An 18,659-nucleotide genomic window follows, 5' to 3' on the forward strand; every position below is an offset into this window, starting at 1 on the left:
TTTGTTCTACACCAATTTACATCATTCCTCAAACAAAATTTTCCATCAAGTAAGACTGCCCTATTCATTTCTATATTTTATATTGTAATACATTAGAAGGATGGGTCACTTTAACAGCATTATATTTCATAAAACCCAAGTTAACACCTTGATTGTTATTTCCCTTATCACATGTAATCAGAAAGATCATGTATACTCTGACAGCATTATATTTCCAAGGTGATGATACAGGAGAGAGGGCGCTATGCATCACATTTGGTTTCTTCTTCCTTGTCCTAAGTATGGCTGTACTTGTCATTGATGAACAAGTCCTGGAGTTACAGCTTGATGAAGGTCAGTCACGTTGCCATGAGTACATTATAAAAGATTTTTAATAAAGCATTGTGTATAGTACATGTACCTGTTGTTGGTTTCATTGTGCCCAATGTTGACTATATACAGGGGTTGTATTCTACGTGTATACAAGGGTTGTATTCTCTATGTACAGGGGTTGTATTATATATATACAGGGGTGTATTCTATATATACAGGGGTGTATTCTGTATGAACATGATTTCTATTCTATATATACAGGGGTTGTATAGTTCTATATATACAGGGGTTGTATAGTTCTATATATGCAGAGGTTATAGTTCTATATACACAGGCGTTGTATAGTGAACACATATTGCCTGGCCATGAGGGCTATAGCACCCGTTTATTACACCCGAGGGACTGTGAGTTACCAGAATCACATGGTATAGCATGTGATTGTGGTAACTCACAGTCACAAAGGGGTAATGAACGGGTGCTATAGCCCGAATATAGGCCAGGCAATGTGTGTTTTATAATATACCTCATGCTGTGAACTCGTGGTGGCAGACGACATCATCAGAAGCCACCATTTTGACCTGCTGTGAACGCGCGGTGGTCACGTGACCATGTTAAAGTTGATGGAACTATTTCCCTAGGGAAATAGTCATTCTATTTTCCTATCACATGACTGATTCTAGCGAATCATGGAACAGCATTATCACTAGTAGGTATATTATAATTCTATATATACAGGGGTTGTATAGTTCTATATGTACAGGGGTTGTATAGTTAGTCCCCGCTGGACGAAGTCCGGGACGGGGACTTATGGATTGGGTTCCGTGCGTCCGTGTGTCCGTCCGTCCGTCCGTCCGTCCATCCAGAGCCGTTTCTTGGAGATGCCTGGACCGACTTTTTTCAAACTTGATACAGGGGCAACATACAATGGCATACATTAGCACGTCAATTTGTTTTATGATACGATCCAATATGGCCGCCTAGCAGCCATTTTGTTTGCAAATTTTCCCTGTCTAAAGCCATAAGTCAGACATGCTTGAACAGATCTCATTCAAAGTTGGTATTAGGACAGTGATCTATGACATACATGTGCATATTCATTTTCGTCGTGATACGATCCAATATGGCTGCCTGGCAGCCATTTTGTTTGTGAATTTTCCATGTCCAAAGCCATAACTCAGACATGCTTAAACAGATCTCATTCAAAGTTGGTATTAGGACAGTGTTCCATGACATACATGTGCATATCCAATTTCGTCGTGATACGATCCAATATGGCTGCCTGGCAGCCATTTTGTCTGCGAATTTTCATGTCCAAAGCCATAACTCAGACATGCTTGAACAGATCTCATTCAAAGTTGGTATTAGGACAGTGTTCTATGACATATATGTGCATATCCATTTTTATTGTGATACGATCCAATATGGCTGCCTGGTAGCCATTTTGTTTGCGAATTTTCATATCCAAAGCCATAACTCAGACATGCTTGAACAGATCTCATTCAAAGTTGGTATTAGGACAATGTTCTGTGACATACATGTGTATATCCATTTTCGTCGTGATACGATCCAATATGGCTGCCTGGCAGCCATTTTGTTTGTGAATTTTCCATGTCCAAAGCCATAACTCAGACATGCTTAGATCTCATTCAAAGTTGGTATTAGGACAGTGTTCCATGACATACATGTGCATATCCAATTTCGTCGTGATACGATCCAATATGGCTGCCTGGCAGCCATTTTGTTTGCGAATTTTCATGTCCAAAGCCATAACTCAGACATGCTTGAACAGATCTCATTTAAAGTTGGTATTAGGACAGTGTTCTATGACATACATGTGCATATCCATTTTCATCGTGATATGATCCCCCATACCCAACCAATCCTTTATTGTTGGAGGCATATTCCATGTCCAACAAGCACACACAACATATCTAAGTCTGTTTGTTTAGGTTCACAAATGTTGTTGCGTGATCAGAATAGTGATAATTCCTTAAAACCCAATTATAGCGGGGACTGTGTCATTCTCAATGACTTGTTGTATACAGTATAGTTCTATATATACAGGGGTTGTATAGTTCTATATGTATAGGGGTTGTATAGTTCTATATGTACAGGGGTTGTATAGTTCTATATATACAGGGGTTGTATAGTTCTATATGTACAGGGGTTGTATAGTTCTATATGTATAGGGGTTGTATAGTTCTATATGTACAGAGGTTGTATAGTTCTATATGTACAGGGGTTGTATAGTTCTATATGTACAGGGGTTGTATAGTTCTGTATGTACAGGGGTTGTATAGTTCTATATATACAGGGGTTGTATAGTTCTATATGTACAGGGGTTGTATAGTTCTATATGTACAGGGGTTGTATAGTTCTATATGTATAGGGGTTGTATAGTTCTATATGTACAGATGTTGTATAGTTCTATATGTACAGGGGTTGTATAGTTCTATATGTATAGGGGTTGTATAGTTCTATATATACAGGGGTTGTATAGTTCTATATATACAGGGGTTGTATAGTTCTATATGTATAGGGGTTGTATAGTTCTATATGTACAGATGTTGTATAGTTCTATATGTACAGGGGTTGTATAGTTCTATATGTATAGGGGTTGTATAGTTCTATATATACAGGGGTTGTATAGTTCTATATGTATAGGGGTTGTATAGTTCTATATGTACAGATGTTGTATAGTTCTATATGTACAGGTGTTGTATAGTTCTATATGTATAGGGGTTGTATAGTTCTATATATACAGGGGTTGTATAGTTCTATATATACAGGGGTTGTATAGTTCTATATGTATAGGGGTTGTATAGTTCTATATGTATAGGGGTTGTATAGTTCTATATATACAGGGGTTGTATAGTTCTATATGTATAGGGGTTGTATAGTTCTATATGTATAGGGGTTGTATAGTTCTATATATACAGGGGTTGTATAGTTCTATATGTATAGGGGTTGTATAGTTCTATATATACAGGGGTTGTATAGTTCTATATATACAGGGGTTGTATAGTTCTATATGTATAGGGGTTGTATAGTTCTATATGTATAGGGGTTGTATAGTTCTATATGTATAGGGGTTGTATAGTTCTATATGTACAGGGGTTGTATAGTTCTATATGTATAGGGGTTGTATAGTTCTATATGTACAGAGGTTGTATAGTTCTATATATACAGGGGTTGTATAGTTCTATATGTATAGGGGTTGTATAGTTCTATATGTACAGAGGTTGTATAGTTCTATATGTACAGGGGTTGTATAGTTCTATATATACAGGGGTTGTATAGTTCTATATGTACAGGGGTTGTATAGTTCTATATGTATAGGGGTTGTATAGTTCTATATGTACAGAGGTTGTATAGTTCTATATGTACAGGGGTTGTATAGTTCTATATGTACAGGGGTTGTATAGTTCTATATATACAGGGGTTGTATAGTTCTATATGTACAGGGGTTGTATAGTTCTATATGTATAGGGGTTGTATAGTTCTATATGTACAGGGGTTGTATAGTTCTATATGTACAGGGGTTGTATAGTTCTATATGTACAGGGGTTGTATAGTTCTATATATACAGGGGTTGTATAGTTCTATATGTACAGGGGTTGTATAGTTCTATATGTATAGGGGTTGTATAGTTCTATATGTACAGGGGTTGTATAGTTCTATATGTATAGGGGTTGTATAGTTCTATATGTACAGAGGTTGTATAGTTCTATATGTACAGGGGTTGTATAGTTCTATATATACAGGGGTTGTATAGTTCTATATGTACAGGGGTTGTATAGTTCTATATGTATAGGGGTTGTATAGTTCTATATGTACAGAGGTTGTATAGTTCTATATATACAGGGGTTGTATAGTTCTATATATACAGGGGTTGTATAGTTCTATATGTACAGGGGTTGTATAGTTCTATATGTATAGGGGTTGTATAGTTCTATATGTACAGGGGTTGTATAGTTCTATATGTATAGGGGTTGTATAGTTCTATATGTACAGGGGTTGTATAGTTCTATATATACAGGGGTTGTATAGTTCTATATGTATAGGGGTTGTATAGTTCTATATATACAGAGGTTGTATAGTTCTATATGTACAGGGGTTGTATAGTTCTATATGTATAGGGGTTGTATAGTTCTATATATACAGAGGTTGTATAGTTCTATATGTACAGGGGTTGTATATTTCTATATATACAGGGGTTGTATAGTTCTATATATACAGGGGTTGTATAGTTCTATATATACAGGGGTTGTATAGTTCTATATGTACAGGGGTTGTATAGTTCTATATGTACAGAGGTTGTATAATTCTATATGTACAGGGGTTGTATAGTTCTATATGTACAGGGGTTGTATAGTTCTATATGTATAGGGGTTGTATAGTTCTATATGTACAGAGGTTGTATAGTTCTATATGTAGGGTTGTATAGTTCTATATATACAGGGGTTGTATAGTTCTATATATACAGGGGTTGTATAGTTCTATATGTACAGGGGTTGTATAGTTCTATATGTATAGGGGTTGTATAGTTCTATATGTACAGGGGTTGTATAGTTCTATATATACAGGGGTTGTATAGTTCTATATATACAGGGGGTTGTATAGTTATATATATACAGGGGTTATATAGTTCTATATTATTATTATTATTTAATTTCTTTAAAAAAAAAAAAAAAAGCGCACTACACTACGTCTCAGTGCTCTTTACATAACGATTAATAAAATACTAAAAAAAATGCCATACAATAAAGTACTACAATGCGTCATGCAAAGCAAAAAAAAAAAATATGGGGAAAAAAATAATTAAAATGCCATATACAAAGCGGAGAGAAAAAAATAAAATCTTACACTCCATAATGAACTTTAAAAAGATGGGTTTTCAGGGAGTGTTTAAAAGATTCAATAGAACAATTAGGAGTGATTTTAAGAGGTAGTTCATTCCATAGGATCGGTGCTGTGATGGAAAAGGCGCGGAAACCATAGTTTTTGGTTGTTGTGTTGGTGTCGTGTCTTGATAAAAGTAATCCTTCCGATGAACGAAGTGTGCGCCTAGGAACTCTGATGTCTATTAGCGAGCATAGATAATCTGGACATTTGCCGGAGATAATTTTATATGTCAGGAGAACGATCTTGAATTGAATTCGTTTCTCAACAGGCAGCCAATGTAAATTATGTAGAACAGGTGTTATGTGATCGAATTTCTTTGTACCGGTAATGAGTCGTGCAGCGGCGTTCTGTACAGATTGTATCTTTTGAAGTTGGTAGTTGTTGATTCCGTATAGCATAGTATTGCAATATTAATCTAGTCGCGATGTGACAAACGCGTGTATTAACTTCTCCGTTGTTGGAACGTCGATCAAGCAACGGATTTTGCCAATCCTGTATAATGCAAAGTATGCTGATTTGCAGATGTTATTTACTTGACTTGTCATGAAACCATCCGAATCTAACATGACACCAAGATTTTTGGCCGACATAGTTGGACAAATTTCTGAGGATCCGATTTTGAGACTGTCAAGTTTAACTTTGTCTTTCTTAAACCGCGAAGAAAAATGTATATTTATCTCTGTCTTATCATCAATAAGGATCAACATGTTAGATCTCATCCATTGCCGTAAATCTTCAACGCGTAGTTCAAGGTCTAATTTAACGTCATTTGGTGTATTGTATACAGCGTAGATTCCGGTATCATCTGCATATAACATGTAGTCTAGACCGTGTGAGGATATGATTTCGTCAATGGGTGTTGTATAAAGAGTAAAAAGTATTGGTCCTAATACGGAACCTTGTGGAACACCGAAACGTAAGATTGCATCATGTGATGTTATGGAGTCAATGGAAACGCGTTGAACACGACTTACATGTATTAGATATGAACGGAACCATTCTAAAGCCGCGCCCGTTACTCCGAATCGATACTGTAATCTGTGCAGTAGGATGTCGTGATCTAGAGTATCGAACGCTGCTGATAAATCGAGCATAACTAAGATGACATCCTTACGTGAATCCAGTGCCAGCATTATGTCATTATGTACACGTAGAAGTGCAGTCTCAGTGCTGTGCCAAGCGCGGTAAGCCGATTGACACTTAGCATATAACTGATTATCAGACAGGTAGCCTTTCAGTTGGCCAGCAACGACGCGTTCCAAACATTTGGACAAAAAACTCAAATTTGACACGGGTCTATAGTTCTTAAGTACATTATGATCAAGATTCGGCTTCTTACATATACATGGGTTGTATAGTTCTATATATACATGGGTTGTATAGTTCTATATATACAGGGGTTGTATAGTTCTATATATACAGGGGTTGTATAGTTCTATATATACAGGGGTTGTATAGTTCTATATATACAGGGGTTGTATAGTTCTATATGTATAGGGGTTGTATAGTTCTATATGTATAGGGGTTGTATAGTTCTATATGTACAGATGTTGTATAGTTCTATATATACAGGTGTTGTATAGTTCTATATGTATAGGGGTTGTATAGTTCTATATGTACAGGGGTTGTATAGTTCTATATGTACAGGGGTTGTATAGTTCTATATGTACAGGGGTTGTATAGTTCTATATATACAGGGGTTGTATAGTTCTATATATACAGGGGTTGTATAGTTATATATAGATGGGTTGTATAGTTCTATATATACATGGGTTGTATAGTTCTATATATACAGGGGTTGTATAGTTATATATAGATGGGTTGTATAGTTCTATATGTACAGGGGTTGTATAGTTCTATATATACAGGGGTTGTATAGTTCTATATATACATGGGTTGTATAGTTCTATATATACAGGGGTTGTATAGTTATATATAGATGGGTTGTATAGTTCTATATGTACAGGGGTTGTATAGTTATATATAGATGGGTTGTATAGTTCTATATATACAGGGGTTGTATAGTTCTATATGTACAGGGGTTGTATAGTTCTATATGTACAGGGGTTGTATAGTTCTATATGTATAGGGGTTGTATAGTTCTATATGTACAGGGGTTGTATAGTTCTATATATACAGGGGTTGTATAGTTCTATATGTACAGGGGTTGTATAGTTCTATATATACAGGGGTTGTATAGTTCTATATATACAGGGGTTGTATAGTTCTATATGTACAGGGGTTGTATAGTTCTATATATACAGGGGTTGTATAGTTCTATATGTACAGGGGTTGTATAGTTCTATATATACAGGGGTTGTATAGTTCTATATGTACAGGGGTTGTATCGTTCTATATGTACAGGGGTTGTATCGTTCTATATGTACAGGGGTTGTATAGTTCTATATGTACAGGGGTTGTATAGTTCTATATATACAGGGGTTGTATAGTTCTATATATACAGGGGTTGTATAGTTCTATATGTACAGGGGTTGTATAGTTCTATATATACAGGGGTTGTATAGTTCTATATATACAGGGGTTGTATAGTTCTATATGTACAGGGGTTGTATAGTTCTATATGTACAGGGGTTGTATAGTTCTATATATACAGGGGTTGTATAGTTCTATATGTATAGGGGTTGTATAGTTCTATATGTACAGGGGTTGTATAGTTCTATATGTACAGGGGTTGTATAGTTCTATATATACAGGGGTTGTATAGTTCTATATGTACAGGGGTTGTATAGTTCTATATATACAGGGGTTGTATAGTTCTATATATACAGGGGTTGTATAGTTCTATATATACAGGGGTTGTATAGTTATATATAGATGGGTTGTATAGTTCTATATATACAGGGGTTGTATAGTTCTATATGTACAGGGGTTGTATAGTTCTATATGTACAGGGGTTGTATAGTTCTATATATACAGGGGTTGTATAGTTCTATATATACAGGGGTTGTATAGTTCTATATATACAGGGGTTGTATAGTTCTATATATACAGGGGTTGTATAGTTCTATATGTACAGGGGTTGTATAGTTCTATATGTACAGGGGTTGTATAGTTCTATATATACAGGGGTTGTATAGTTCTATATATACAGGGGTTGTATAGTTCTATATATACAGGGGTTGTATAGTTCTATATGTACAGGGGTTGTATAGTTCTATATATACAGGGGTTGTATAGTTCTATATGTACAGAGGTTGTATAGTTCTATATATACAGGGGTTGTATAGTTCTATATATACAGGGGTTGTATAGTTCTATATGTACAGGGGTTGTATAGTAACTGTTCTATATATACAGGGGTTGTATAGTTCTATATATACAGGGGGTTGTATAGTTCTATATGTACAGGGGTTATATTCTACATGTACATGTATATTGCAAAGATAACTTTAAAGATTCATAGATAAATTAATGAACACTCAAGATTGCATTAAAATATGTCTAGGAACATGACCACACCCATAGCAACAGCCAAATGATCACATATATCGACCGTCAACCCTACCCACACTCCCTACATAATATACCCACATAGAGTCTAATAACTCAACCATACCCCCACTTCCTACATATACAGCCACAGTCTAATAACTCAACCCTACCCCCACTTCCTACATATACAGCCACTGTGTCTAATAACTCAACCCTACCCCCACTTCCTACATATAAAGCCACAGTCTAACAACTCAACCCTACACCCACTTCCTACATATACAGCCACAGTCTAATAACTCAACCCTACCCCCACTTCCTACATATACAGCCACAGTCTAATAACTCAACCCTACACCCACTTTCTACATATACAGCCACAGTCTAATAACTCAACCCTCAACCCTACCCCCACTTCCTACATATACAGCCACAGTCTAATAACTCAACCCTCAACCCTACCCCCACTTCCTACATATACAGCCACAGTCTAACAACTCAACCCTACACCCACTTCCTACATATACAGCCACAGTCTAATAACTCAACCCTCAACCCTACCCCCACTTCCTACATATACAGCCACAGTCTAATAACTCAACCCTACCCCCACTTCCTACATATAAAGCCACAGTCTAACAACTCAACCCTACACCCACTTCCTACATATACAGCCACAGTCTAATAACTCAACCCTACCCCCACTTCCTACATATACAGCCACAGTCTAATAACTCAACCCTACCCCCGCTTCCTACATATAAAGCTACAGTCTAATAACTCAACCCTCAACCCTACACCCACTTCCTACATGTCTAAAAATCACTTCCGCGTTATACTGTCGAGCGTAGTATCATGCACCTCTCTGATAACTGCAATGCGGTTGTTTACATGTCAGCCTTAACTTTATCATCCAATCAGAGTGCGCGTTTGCTCAGTAGTATGACGTAATGTTTACTATTTGCATATCACTCAGCGATATATTCAAACTTAATAACCGTCAGCTGAAAAATGAGTGTGTCTTTGTTTTGCGTACTGTATTCCATTAAATGTACATAAATGTTCGTGATATGCTTTGTTGTTCTAGTTAAGCAAAAATTACACCCTTTGTGGTGGTAATTTTCATATCCCTCATAAATTTAGGAATTCATGTTTACGATCGCGTGACGACCGTGCGTTCGCCGTCACTGGACTTTCACGGTTGTGTGTGGAATTTTTGACTATTTCCCTGTGACATGAAAAGTACAGTTCAAAGACTTGTTACAATGTATACAACGGTGATATTTTGTTCGATTGACAACAAATTTGGCATTGGAAATGCTGGTTATAGCTCGATCTCTAGTTGTCTGCTAGATTTGTTTACAAGGGGACATGTAGTGATCACGTGATACAACAAGCAAAAATACGGCTGTTGGTGAAAAATACGCCTGTGTATCTGCAGGGCTCTCGACCAATCAGAATGCGAGATTGGTGACAGGTGACGTATAACAAATGTTATAATGTAAACACTCACAGACAGGAATACTTAATTAGGTACAGACAGAATGTTACAATGTAACGCTCACAGACATGGTTTGTTTGGTACAGACTGAATGTTACAATGTAACGCTCACAGACATGGTTTATTTGGTACAGCAGCCAGTCTAATAACTCAACCCTACCCCCACTTCCAACATATACAGCCACAGTCTAACAACTCAACCCTACACCCACTTCCTACATGTACAGCCACAGTCTAATAACTCAACCCTACACCCACTTCCTACATATACAGCCACAGTCTAACAACTCAACCCTACACCCACTTCCTACATGTACAGCCACAGTCTAATAACTCAACCCTACACCCACTTCCTACATATACAGCCACAGTCTAATAACTCAACCCTACACCCACTTCCTACATATACAGCCACAGTCTAACAACTCAACCCTACCCCCACTTCCTCCATATACAGCCACAGTCTAACAACTCAACCCCACACCCACTTCCTACATATACAGCCACAGTCTAACAACTCAACCCTACCCCCACTTCCTACATATACAGCCACAGTCTAATAACTCAACCCTACACCCACTTCCTACATATACAGCTACAGTCTAATAACTCAACCCTCAACCCTACCCCCACTTCCTACATATACAGCCATAGTCTAACAACTCAACCCTACACCCACTTCCTACATATACAGTCACAGTCTAATAACTCAACCCTACCCCACTTCCTACATATACAGCCACAGTCTAATAACTCAACCCTCAACCCTACCCCCACTTCCTACATATACAGCCACAGTCTAACAACTCAACCCTACACCCACTTCCTACATATACAGCCACAGTCTAATAACTCAACCCTACACCCACTTCCTACATATACAGCCACAGTCTAATAACTCAACCCTACACCCACTTCCTACATATACAGCTACAGTCTTATAACAACTCAACCCTACCCCCACTTCCTACATATACAGCCACAGTCTAATAAGTCAACCCTACACCCACTTCCTACATATACAGCCACAGTCTAATAACTCAACCCTACCCCCACTTCCTACATATACAGCCACAGTCTAATAACTCAACCCTACACCCACTTCCTACATATACAGCCACAGTCTAATAACTCAACCCTACACCCTACCCCCACTTCCTACATATACAGCCACAGTCTAATAACTCAACCCTACACCCTACCTGAAATCCCTATATACATATACACCCATCCAAATCCACATATGTAAACTGACATACAGTCTAATAACTCAACCTTCAACCCTCAACCCTACCCCAAATCCATACATGTACACTCACATACATTCATGTACATGTAGTTACATTGTACCACAAGCAGTGTATGTTACACTCAGGCATTTCATCACATTCAAAATTTAACATGGTTGTTTTTAGCACAACTGAACTGATAAGGTTCAGTAGTGCTATAAGCATGGCAAAGTGTCTGTCTGTCTGTCTGTCTCTCTGTCTGTGTGTGTGTGTGTGTGTGTGTGTGTGTGTGTGTGTGTGTGTGTGTGTGTGTGTGTGTGTGTGTGTGTGTGTGTGTGTGTGTGTGTGTGTGTGTGTAAAGAACTTAAAGTCAAAAAGCACTGGACTGATTGCCATGATATTTGGTGGGTATGTTACCTTGGGTGTCTAGATGGGAAATTGTTCAAATCGAAATGATCTTACCACCGATATGTAATTTGGGTAAAACAAAATTAATGTAATTTTTGGTCAAAAAACTTAAACTCCAAAACTACTCAGCAGATTGATCTGAAATTTGGTTGGAAAGTTCTTAGAGGTGTTTTGGTTAAGAATTGTTTATGACATGATGATCTCATCAGTGATATGCAAATAAGGTATAAAATGTGTCTTTTTGGTCAAAAACATATATCTTGAAACTGCATGGTAAATGGGTTGAAACTTGGGAAATGTTTCTGGAGATATTATTCTGCAGTCATTATTGAAAACATTTTGACACAATAGGCCCTAGCAACCATGATCATGCCCTTAGCAACAGTGAAATGACAATGCATATTACAAAGATAACAACAGGGATGGGTAAGCGACTAAAGATTTAAAAAATGTATGCAAATATGCCTAGCAACAGGACCATGCCCATAGCAACAGCTAAATGATGGTTTATATTGCAAAGATGACAAGTGGGAAGAGTAGGCAAGTTAATAAAGATTTTAAAAATGTATGCAAATATCCCTAGCATCAAGACCATGTCCCTAGCAACAGCCAAATACAGTTGTGCTACAATGCATTAGTACTATTTTTCTCTTTTCTCTAAACAGCTCACAAAAATTTACCATTCTTTCTTTTTTATCTATACAGCATATGAAAGTTTTTCCAGCAATGCATCTATATTTCTAAACCAGCAAGGTTTGGAATCAAGTGGTCCATTATCTCAGATAACATTCAAGTTAATCCTGGCAGTAATTAGTGCTCTGATTGGAGCATTTCTCACGTTCCCTGGTCTACGCTTTGCTAAAATGCACCTAGATGCCTTGAAGTACAGTAAAGATACCCCTATGAAACAGTAAGTATCTGACAGACAGGAACTTAGTTGAGATGCTAACATGGTATAGAATCGTCTGATCCTGTCTAGCTCAGTGAGAAATCACGAACCAAAAGTTGTTCGTACAAACAATTAAACTCCAACTGTTTGAATGATATATAAACAATGTATGAGTATCATCCTGAGCTGACAAATATACCATATTTGGATAAAACATGACTGCCACCCCAGATACGTACAAACCTATTAGTGGGCAGAATTCTGTGATTGATTAACCTAACAAATAAAGAGATGATGTTAATGACTTTTGCCAATAACCATGGTGATATTGGGTACCACACAGTCATATACCTTGTAGGTGCTATTTGTTATGCTATTGTTTATCAAGGTGTCCTATGACTTATTTAAATTATACAATGCTTAAATAAAATTTAAAAACAAAAAAGCCACAGCCCTCTGGTTTATAGGACACAAAAAGAAATTTCAAATTAAATAATTTAATAAATATCACATATGTTTTAATTATAAATAAAGGTTTTCCTATGATTAAATGCTTTGTGTAGAAAGTTTGAGGTATCAATGGGAAATGTTAACATTAAATGGCATAGTTTATCGTAAATATCAATATGACTTTTGGCGTTAAAGTTATTATTTTATCCATTAAAGTTGTAAAATTGTTTAAAATTGCCATTTTTTCAATATTTCAAATACTGTAAAAGATCGTGTAGAACCAACCTTTACCATGTAATCAATTGCCTCATCCATGGATGCAAGTCAAATTAACACTTGTAACGACGTACGGCTTCTGAGAATAATTCGATCGTAAACAAAATGTTTTGAACCTCCCGTCATTATCGCACAAATTGCCACGTCATTTAAGAGGCGAGATCACATGAGAATTTGGGACGCGACTTCACTATCATGGCTGACACGTTCAAAGTATCTGCCTTCCGTAGCGTAGGCAAACGTAGAGCTATGTTTGTTATGCTTGAAAGTTGAAAGCTATAATTATTGTGCAATTGTTGTATATAGTTTCTGGTTGTATCGGCAAGTTTATTTTGTATGACATACAGAAGTGTCACATTGTCACTTTTTATTACTTTCGTGCTACTTTCTAGCTATTGATTTTCGGCCCTGAATTGAAAATAAAACCAACGGAAGTTACAGTACATCGTCAATCACAGGTAGTGAAAACAATACATTGTACATGTCGAAATCGTTGCCACAGCCACAGCGGAATCACAAGTCACGGTGGTTGTGTCTGTAACATTTAGTATATTTTATGTTTGGAACTACAGATGAAGAAACCTGTAGGCCCGACCATGGTGACATTGGATACAACACATATACCTTGTAGGTGCTATGTATACTTGACCATAGTGACATTGGATACAACACATATACCTTGTAGGTGCTATGTATACTTGACCATGGTGACATTGGATACAACACATATACCTTGTAGGTGCTATGTATACTTGACCATGGTGACATTGGATACAACACATATACCTTGTAGGTGCTATGTATACTTGACCATGGTGACATTGGATACAACACGTATACCTTCTAGGTGCTATGTATACTTGACCATGGTGACATTGGATACAACACATATACCTTGTAGGTGCTATGTATACTTGACCATTGTGACATTGGATACAACACATATACCTTGTAGGTACTATGTATACTTGACCATTGTGACATTGGATACAACACATATACCTTGTAGGTGCTATGTATACTTGACCATTGTGACATTGGATACAACACATATACCTTGTAGGTACTATGTATACTTGACCATTGTGACATTGGATACAACACATATACCTTGTAGGTACTATGTATACTTGACCATAGTGACATTGAATACAACACGTATACCTTCTAGGTGCTATGTATACTTGACCAAGGTGACATTGGATACAACACATATACCTTGTAGGTGCTATGTATACTTGACCAAGGTGACATTGGATACACCACATATACCTTGTAGTTACTATGTATACTTGACCATGGTGACAATGGATACAACACATATACCTTCTAGGTGCTATGTATACTTGACCATGGTGACATTGGATACAACACATATACCTTGTAGGTGCTATGTATACTTGACCATGGTGACATTGGATACAACACATATACCTTGTAGGTGCTATGTATACTTGACCATGGTGACATTGGATACAACACATATACCTTGTAGGTGCTATGTATACTTGACCAAGGTTACATCGGATACACCACATATACCTTGTAGGTGCTATGTATACATGACCATGGTGACATTGGATACACCACATATACCTTGTAGGTCCTATGTATACTTGACCATGGTGACATCAGATACACCACACATACCTTGTAGGTACTATGTATACTTGACCATGGTGACATTGGATACAACACATATACCTTGTAGGTGCTATGTATACTTGACCATAGTGACATTGGATACAACACATATACCTTGTAGGTGCTATGTATACTTGACCATGGTGACATTGGATACAACACATATACCTTGTAGGTGCTATGTATACTTGACCATGGTGACATTGGATACAACACATATACCTTGTAGGTGCTATGTATACTTGACCATGGTGAGATTGGATACAACACATATACCTTGTAGGTGCTATGTATACTTGACCATGGTGACATTGGATACAACACATATACCTTGTAGGTGCTATGTATACTTGACCATTGTGACATTGGATACAACACATATACCTTGTAGGTACTATGTATACTTGACCATTGTGACATTGGATACAACACATATACCTTGTAGGTGCTATGTATACTTGACCATTGTGACATTGGATACAACACATATACCTTGTAGGTACTATGTATACTTGACCATTGTGACATTGGATACAACACATATACCTTGTAGGTACTATGTATACTTGACCATAGTGACATTGAATACAACACGTATACCTTCTAGGTGCTATGTATACTTGACCAAGGTGACATTGGATACAACACATATACCTTGTAGGTGCTATGTATACTTGACCAAGGTGACATTGGATACACCACATATACCTTGTAGTTACTATGTATACTTGACCATGGTGACAATGGATACAACACATATACCTTCTAGGTGCTATGTATACTTGACCATGGTGACATTGGATACAACACATATACCTTGTAGGTGCTATGTATACTTGACCATGGTGACGTTGGATACAACACATATAGTATACCTTGTAGGTGCTATGTATACTTGACCATAGTGACATTGAATACAACACATATACCTTGTAGGTACTATGTATACTTGACCATTGTGACATTGGATACAACACATATACCTTGTAGGTACTATGTATACTTGACCATTGTGACATTGGATACAACACATATACCTTGTAGGTACTATGTATACTTGACCATTGTGACATTGGATACAACACATATACCTTGTAGGTGCTATGTATACTTGACCATTGTGACATTGGATACAACACATATACCTTGTAGGTACTATGTATACTTGACCATTGTGACATTGGATACAACACATATACCTTGTAGGTACTATGTATACTTGACCATGGTGACATTGGATACAACACATATACCTTCTAGGTGCTATGTATACTTGACCATAGGTGACGTTGGATACAACACATATACCTTGTAGGTGCTATGTATACTTGACCATGGTGACATTGGATACACCACATATACCTTGTAGGTGCTATGTATACTTGACCATAGTGACATTGAATACAACACATATACCTTGTAGGTACTATGTATACTTGACCATAGTGACATTGGATACAACACATATACCTTGTAGGTACTATGTATACTTGACCATAGTGACATTGGATACAACACATATACCTTGTAGGTGCTATGTGTACTTGACCATAGTGACATTGGATACAACACATATACCTTGTAGGTACTATGTATACTTGACCATAGTGACATTGAATACAACACATATACCTTGTAGGTGCTATGTATACTTGACCATGGTGACATTGGATACAACACATATACCTTGTAGGTGCTATGTATACTTGACCATGGTGACATTGGATACAACACATATACCTTGTAGGTGCTATGTATACTTGACCAAGGTTACATCGGATACACCACATATACCTTGTAGGTGCTATGTATACATGACCATGGTGACATTGGATACACCACATATACCTTGTAGGTCCTATGTATACTTGACCATGGTGACATCAGATACACCACACATACCTTGTAGGTGCTATGTATACTTGACCATGGTGACATCAGATACACCACACATACCTTGTAGGTGCTATGTATACTTGACCATAGTGACATTGGATACACCACATATACCTTGTAGGTGCTATGTATACATGACCATGGTGACATTGGATACACCACATATACCTTGTAGGTCCTATGTATACTTGACCATGGTGACATCAGATACACCACACATACCTTGTAGGTGCTATGTATACTTGACCATGGTGACGTTGGATACAACACATATAGTATACCTTGTAGGTGCTATGTATACTTGACCATTGTGACATTGGATACACCACATATACCTTGTAGGTGCTATGTATACTTGACCAAGGTGACATTGGATACAACACGTATACCTTCTAGGTGCTATGTATACTTGACCAAGGTGACATTGGATACAACACATATACCTTGTAGGTGCTATGTATACTTGACTATTGTGACATTGGATACAACACATATACCTTGTAGGTGCTATGTATACTTGACCAAGGTGACATTGGATACAACACATATACCTTGTAGGTGCTATGTATACTTGACCATGGTGGCATTCGATACAACACATATACCTTGTAGGTGCTATGTATACTTGACCAAGGTGACATTGGATACAACACATATACCTTGTAGGTGCTATGTATACTTGACCAAGGTGACATTGGATACAACACATATACCTTGTAGGTGCTATGTATACTTGACCATGGTGACATTGGATACAACACATATACCTTGTAGGTGCTATGTATACTTGACCATGGTGACATTGGATACAACACATATACCTTCTAGGTGCTATGTATACTTGACCATAGGTGACGTTGGATACAACACATATACCTTGTAGGTGCTATGTATACTTGACCATGGTGACATTGGATACACCACATATACCTTGTAGGTGCTATGTATACTTGACCATAGTGACATTGAATACAACACATATACCTTGTAGGTGCTATGTATACTTGACCATAGTGACATTGGATACAACACATATACCTTGTAGGTACTATGTATACTTGACCATAGTGACATTGAATACAACACATATACCTTGTAGGTACTATGTATACTTGACCATAGTGACATTGGATACAACACATATACCTTGTAGGTGCTATGTGTACTTGACCATAGTGACATTGGATACAACACATATACCTTGTAGGTACTATGTATACTTGACCATAGTGACATTGAATACAACACATATACCTTGTAGGTGCTATGTATACTTGACCATGGTGACATTGGATACAACACATATACCTTGTAGGTGCTATGTATACTTGACCATGGTGATATTGGATACAACACATATACCTTGTAGGTGCTATGTATACTTGACCAAGGTTACATCGGATACACCACATATACCTTGTAGGTGCTATGTATACATGACCATGGTGACATTGGATACACCACATATACCTTGTAGGTCCTATGTATACTTGACCATGGTGACATCAGATACACCACACATACCTTGTAGGTGCTATGTATACTTGACCATGGTGACATCAGATACACCACACATACCTTGTAGGTGCTATGTATACTTGACCATAGTGACATTGGATACACCACATATACCTTGTAGGTGCTATGTATACATGACCATGGTGACATTGGATACACCACATATACCTTGTAGGTC

General features: G+C 37.3%; 1 protein-coding gene across 1 annotated transcript in view; it reads left to right on the plus strand.

Annotated features, from left to right (window-relative positions):
- The window catches only part of LOC144447069 (transmembrane protein 161B-like), a 91,149-nt gene that overhangs the window by 35,325 nt on the left and 37,165 nt on the right, over positions 1-18,659 (plus strand). Inside the window, exons 5-6 of the mRNA XM_078136966.1 lie at positions 182-333; positions 12,514-12,718. Coding sequence (XP_077993092.1) covers positions 182-333; positions 12,514-12,718 — 357 coding nt within the window. The remainder of the gene's footprint in view (positions 1-181; positions 334-12,513; positions 12,719-18,659) is intronic.

The sequence above is a fragment of the Glandiceps talaboti genome, chromosome 16 (genome assembly GCF_964340395.1).
Source record: "Glandiceps talaboti chromosome 16, keGlaTala1.1, whole genome shotgun sequence".
In the NCBI taxonomy this organism is placed as follows: domain Eukaryota; kingdom Metazoa; phylum Hemichordata; class Enteropneusta; family Spengelidae; genus Glandiceps; species Glandiceps talaboti.